Source organism: Rhea pennata, chromosome 15 (genome assembly GCF_028389875.1).
Source record: "Rhea pennata isolate bPtePen1 chromosome 15, bPtePen1.pri, whole genome shotgun sequence".
Classification (NCBI taxonomy): Eukaryota; Metazoa; Chordata; class Aves; order Rheiformes; family Rheidae; genus Rhea; species Rhea pennata.
In genome coordinates, this window is record NC_084677.1 from 5531017 (window position 1) to 5537016 (window position 6000).

The 6000-nt window shown below is 40.4% G+C and overlaps 1 protein-coding gene across 1 annotated transcript in view; it reads left to right on the top strand.

Annotated features, from left to right (window-relative positions):
• Nucleotides 1-6000, top strand: part of RBFOX1 (RNA binding fox-1 homolog 1) — a 1388408-nt gene that overhangs the window by 1299410 nt on the left and 82998 nt on the right. The window contains exon 11 of the mRNA XM_062588818.1: nucleotides 216-276. Within this exon, the coding sequence (XP_062444802.1) occupies nucleotides 216-276 (61 nt within the window). The remainder of the gene's footprint in view (nucleotides 1-215; nucleotides 277-6000) is intronic.

A 6000-nucleotide genomic window follows, 5' to 3' on the forward strand; every position in this document is an offset into this window, starting at 1 on the left:
TATGATGTTGCTTTATTGAAATGATTTGTAAGTTAAAATGGTTATGAAAATAAATGTAATTATAAATAGTATGATTTTGTTATGCACCTGTTGCCTTCTGTAAATTAAATTGCATTTTATTTTTTACATGACTAATAGCAGTAATAATGCATGCATTTAATAGTACCATGGACCCTCCCTGTAATCCTTTCTAATTCAGTGTTCTATGTGCTTAGGTAAATAATGCAACAGCACGTGTAATGACAAATAAAAAGACCGTCAACCCTTACACGAATGGTAAGTGCATGCAACCTCTGCATTTTGATTTTATGTCTCCGCATGTAAAACCTCATTCTTCCGCCTGATGAGAGTGAGCTCCTGTGTGACGACGTGTCGGGGTCCGGCAGCTCTCCTTGGGCTCTGGCCAGGGGCCCCGCCAGGAACCTTGTAATGGATGGGTGCAATTTCTGTTGGTGCGGAGTTCGGCTCAGTCTCAGCCAGGCGGGCGTAGCGTGCGGCGTTTTGCTAGGTTGGAATCTGAGAACCACAGTGGCTTTTGGATAGGAAAATCCACCTGGTGGGAAATCTCATCCAGCTTTGTGCAGTGTTAATGTTGCAATGAATGAGCTAATCATAGGATTCAATTTTCCTTGAATAATAGAGGTAGGGAGGCCAGTAAGAGGAATGTCTCTGTCAGCCACGAGATGCTTTTGAGTGCTGAGACACGCATTTAGTTGAAGATTATTTTCTGTGTCATTCTTCTGCAATTTCTAAGGATAAAGGGCATATTTTAATTGGGTGCTGTTTCCAGGTTTTTTCCGTGGAAAAATCTAAATTCCAAGTTATAATTCCAGTGCTGAGCTCGCATATCAGTGTAAAGTTATACAATAATGATAGACAAGTCATCTGCAGACATTTGAGAGGTTTGGAGACAATCAGCTTTTAAAATATTTCCTTTGGCAATGTTTAATTACTTATTTAAGAAGTCATTTGTGTTTGCTAGTTCAGAGAAGTCTAACAAGCTCCTAACTCAACAAATTCAAACAGTAACACATAAATTGGAGTTAATGGCAATTACGTTTTCCAGTTTTACTAGACCACGTAGCTGTAACCATTTGCTTTCCAATTTTTCTTATCCAGTAGAAAGGAGGTGAAATCTGCAGATACATCAGGAACAGTTTCCTCAGCAAGCTGAGACTCTTCTTGGTTTTGAAATACAAAGGCCTGATTTTCTGTATTTGAGTGCTCATTAGTGATGTTTTAGTAAGAACTAGGGCAAACAGTGGAATTATTTTTAATGAATGAGTCACAGTCTTTTTCCTACCACAGTGAAAAATAAAATAAAGTGACTGTCTTCAATCTGGCATGCGATTATGGAGCTAGTTAAAGTGATCTGGAGAAAATTAGTCTGAAATTCCTCATGCTTTCTCAGGAACTGTTTTCTTTCTCATTTTGTATGCAAATATGTGCCAAATGATGCAGGTGGGAAAATCTCGCTTGCCATGACTGGCTTTAAAACGTGAAATTTCAGTGAATCTAACCAAAGGCCACACAGCTTGACTTGATCACATAGTAGTATTTTGTTGCAAAAAGAAGATAAATCAAATTTGTTGACATATGTTAAGGTCAATTTGCCTGTTACATTGTAATGATAAAAGGATAAAAGTAGTTTTGTTACGAATGATGATGTATGTATTTGCATGCATATTATCCTAGAGGGTACAGAGCTGTTACATATCAAATCACACACCCAAAGCTGAAGGAAAGGAGCGCGGGAAACGGGAGCGTGAGATTTTGCGGAATCTGGTTATTTCAGGGAGGGATGCCGTCTGTCCTGCATCGCAGGCCTCACCGGGCTCATACACTGTCATTTCCTCGTAGCCGGAAGACAGAACGATGCTAATCGGCTGTTAAAAGTGTTTCCCACTTGAGCGTTTTGTGCCTGTCCTGTTCCGTCCTGATCCGCCTGGACGGGATGCCGCTAGCAGGGGGAAACATCCGGTTCAGTGCATAAAACCCAGCCCTCGGGTTCGTGAATCCGGGCACCCGAGCGGCTCCGAGGGCGCAACCTTTTGCCCACCTTTTGATGGTTATCTGCCAAGGCAAACTCTGGCTCATCCATCTGGATCTTTCCCGTTCTTTTAAAGTCTGAGATCCCCTTAAAGAAACACAGAGAGACGATCCTGTTCTTCTAGCGCGTCGTTACGGTCGACAAGGAGCCAGGTGTGGATGGCAGCGTGCCTCATGCAGTTTGATCAGCGTTCCTGTTACCAGTCAGCTCGACATTGTACGATTTTAGTTCTTTATCGTTTTGTCCAAATTTAACCAGTGCTGTAGGTGATTATATGAAGCTCATTCTTGTCTAAAGTAAAGGTCCCTTCTTTAAAATAAACTAAAAGGCTATTTTGTTTCTATGTTCAAGCATTTTTACATTTGAAAGATACTCCTTACACATGTAACCTGGAAATTTTTTTTGTATATGTGTATCTGTTTAGAACCACTTCTTTTTTTAATATATAGTTTAAGTGTATTTGGTGACTGATATGTTGCTGACAGGAAGGCAAAACACAGCTCGGGCACATGCAGCAGTGTTGTGCTATATGAAACAACAGGCCTTGTTGATAGAACCAGCAGGTTGTATCAGGCCTTAATGTTTATTATAATTTAAAAACTAGTTACATTGTGTTTTGTCTTTCATTCCTCAGTGTTGCTGGTTGTTGGTAACAGGGCTCATGCTATAAATACAATTGCAAAACCCAGCAAATTTTAAAATAGAATAACCTATAAAATTTTTAATAAATGCTGCTTCATTTAGATAAGTGGTTTGCTTTTGTGTACTAGAATTTACTTTCCATAGACTTTGGATGATTCTTGAAAAGATTAGTTAATAAATGTCCAGTTGCTAGCAGAGCTTTTTTTTTTTTTTTTTTTCCTGTAAGGTTTTTATTAGAAAAAAATGATTTTGATGGCTGACCTAGTGTGTTTTGAAAATATGACTGGCTTTTCACTGTGGCAAAAATATTTCTGAGACATTTTTAGAGGTTCCAAACTATCCTGCCCACGTTTAGTCCAGGCAAATCAAATTACATACTCTACAGTGAAGATTTATTTCTTGTTCTGCAGGCCATGTTACGGTTCGGGTGCCTGTCCGGTGTAGTGGGGAATGGAGACTGTGCTTAAGTAGTGTAAAAGAACCTGCGCAACGAATGAGGAATGTAAAACAGAGATCACGGAGAGGGATAAATGTGTTTTAAAGTTCATACTTGCAGTGCTTGCACTTTGAGCCTTCTACTGATCTAGATGCAGAGACTCAAAGTGGCAGCTAGTGGCTGTCAGCAGAGGGGAGCTCACTCCCTTTCCCTTGCCCTGCCTGCTCCGTGCACAAACAGGAAGAAGGCAAACGGTGTCACAGATCTTCTTTGCCCCCAAAGTATTCCTCGTGGCTATGTACGCCAGGCCTGGCCTGGGAAGGGGAAGTAACCCTTTCTACGTTGCCGTGTCCCGCTTTTCACCAAAGCTTGTTTACGCTCTGCGCTGTGTAGTCGTTCCCTTCCCTTTAGCACACTTAACGTGTATGTCTTCAGATGAATATACAGGGCTGGTTTTGGGGGGAGGGCAGGGGAGCGTGTGTTTCTCTGTTTGTCTTTTAATTTTTGAGCTTTCATAGTTTCAACTTGAGGAGACTAATACTGTGCCAGTAAGACAAGTGCACAAAATCACACCCGCTGCAGCGGTTTGCCGCCTCCGACCGCTGAAGCGGGGTTACGTGGCAGTCGCTCGCCCCCATGCTTCGGCTCCCGTCCCACTTGAGTAACCCGCGCGGTTACGGGCCAGCGGATACGTCCCCGACAAGGCAAAGTTAGGTTTAGTTACTGTTAGTTTCGTGATGAACGTAGTATTACCTGCATAAACTTCAAAAAGTTAGATGATACAACCATCAGAGTACGAGCGGTAAGGAACTGAAATACGACAGTGACTTTCACGTATCTGCATCTGCCGAGGTGCCGATTTTCCTCTCTCTCGACTAAATTGTGGCACTGTTAGCTTCTTTGACAGCAAAAGCTGACAGATCTCAAATTCGATCATTCATTTTGGACTGCATTGCTCAGAGATCTGTGAGGAAGTAATTAGTTTGAAATATTCAGTAAGATACAGGAAGTTAGAGTTTTGTTTTACTGACAGTCTAACTATTTGGATGATTTTATATTCCAGGAAAGTTGGCTAAGAATATTTGATTTGATGACGTTCCCAAATATATTCCTGTAGTTCTTAAAATTAAAGGGGCCAAGTAAAGGGACCAAGTGAAAATCCTGTGGTACTTTGTGAAGGGAAGTCATTTTAGCCGTTTTTTGGCCATTTTCCACTTTCCGTAATTGTCTTTTAGATGCATATATAGCAGCCACAGTTACTTCTGAAGAGCTGACTGCGTACAGTGTTGTTCTTTACTCTGCATTTATTAATGAGTTGTATTTCGAGAACATCCATCATCTCTGTTGTTGATCATTTAATTACTGGTAAACAGTTACAGTGCATCAGTTACAGGTAGCGATATTTTTAAGGGTAGATACAGCATTTTCTTTTGTGTTATTACTGAGGTTTTATGTTACATTTTTTGAGTCTTACTCATAATGCATTGAGGTCTTACAGTCTTCTACTGTGCTTTCACACTGCGTGCTATGGCCAAGGCAGAAACTAGCCTCAATACAGTTTGCATTTAAATTCTTCTGAATTAAGAGTCAGTCTTGGTTTTGTGTTTTAAAAACCTTTGCTCCCCTGTCTTGTTTTTATGTAGCTGTTTTGCTGCCAGCAGCGTAGTTGTATAATCTATTTAATGTACTATTATTCTTGAGTTTACAAGATGCTTTTGCTCAGAATTTTATTTCCATGTGAAACAGTGTTTTCCACCCGTGTTTTATGCTCGCTTTTAGAAGGCCCCTAATTTTTCAGTCCAGCAGTTCACATCAAGCACTTTGCAAATTGACAAATATTGTTCAAACACTGGGAAAAAAAAAAAAAAAGAAGTTCTGTGGAGTTTGGAGGGTGGATTTACTTGTGACTGGGCAAAATACAATGATAATTAGTGTTTTATCAGAGCTAGGGACACTAAAGAGTTTCTTGCTGCTTTTCTCTTACCTTTCCTGTACAGTTCCTCTAACACGGTTGTCTTTAGCATCATGTCTCCTTTAAACATAGGCTGTGCTTCTGCAGCAAGCCCTGTACTCCAGGTTTACACCTGGAAGAACTTCCAGGTGTAAGGAAACAAGAGTAATTCTTTGGAGTTTGCCAGAACACTTGAAAAGGAATTTATATTTCTTCCGTGTTTTTGTGTGGGTTTTATGCTCGCTGTAGGAGGGCAGCGATAATTTAGGACAAAGGCAGGGGCTGTGTTTGTACCACTTCAGAGCTTTAGAAAACATGACTGCAGAATTTTCTTACGTGCCCATTGCTTTATAGCAATATGCTAGCAGCATTTATCAGCTGTAAATGCAAGTTGTACAGTCATTTTTGCTATATGTCTGTAATTGCTCTGTTTTAGCTTAGACAGTCTGAAGTACAAATACAATATAGAAAGAAGTCCCTGGCATTTGACTAGGGTGACACAGTGTGTGCAGATATCTTTCATGTCACAGCGGACACTTCCTTACAGTGTCCACACTTTCGTTTTTTCAGGAGTAGAATCAAAATGCTCAGATTACTTTATGGCCTTGTAACCTACCATAAAGTAAGTTGCCAGCACATTTCTGTCCAGCAAATACAACTGTTGTGGCCTCTCTGACTTGTAACCAGAGAGTAAAAGCAATGAGAAAGAAGAATTCTACTCTGGTGCTACATGATGTAGGGATACTTGAACTAGTTCTGAGTTAGCTCCATAACTTAAGGTAATATTCCCTGTCAACTGTGCATTGCAACCAAGCTAATTCACCTAAAAATAAATTCAGTGCTACTCCAGAGAATGGCTTGTTTCATTACTTATTTCCATACTTTGGAGTCAGAGTGTTTTGATTTTAAAGATCAGAGTAA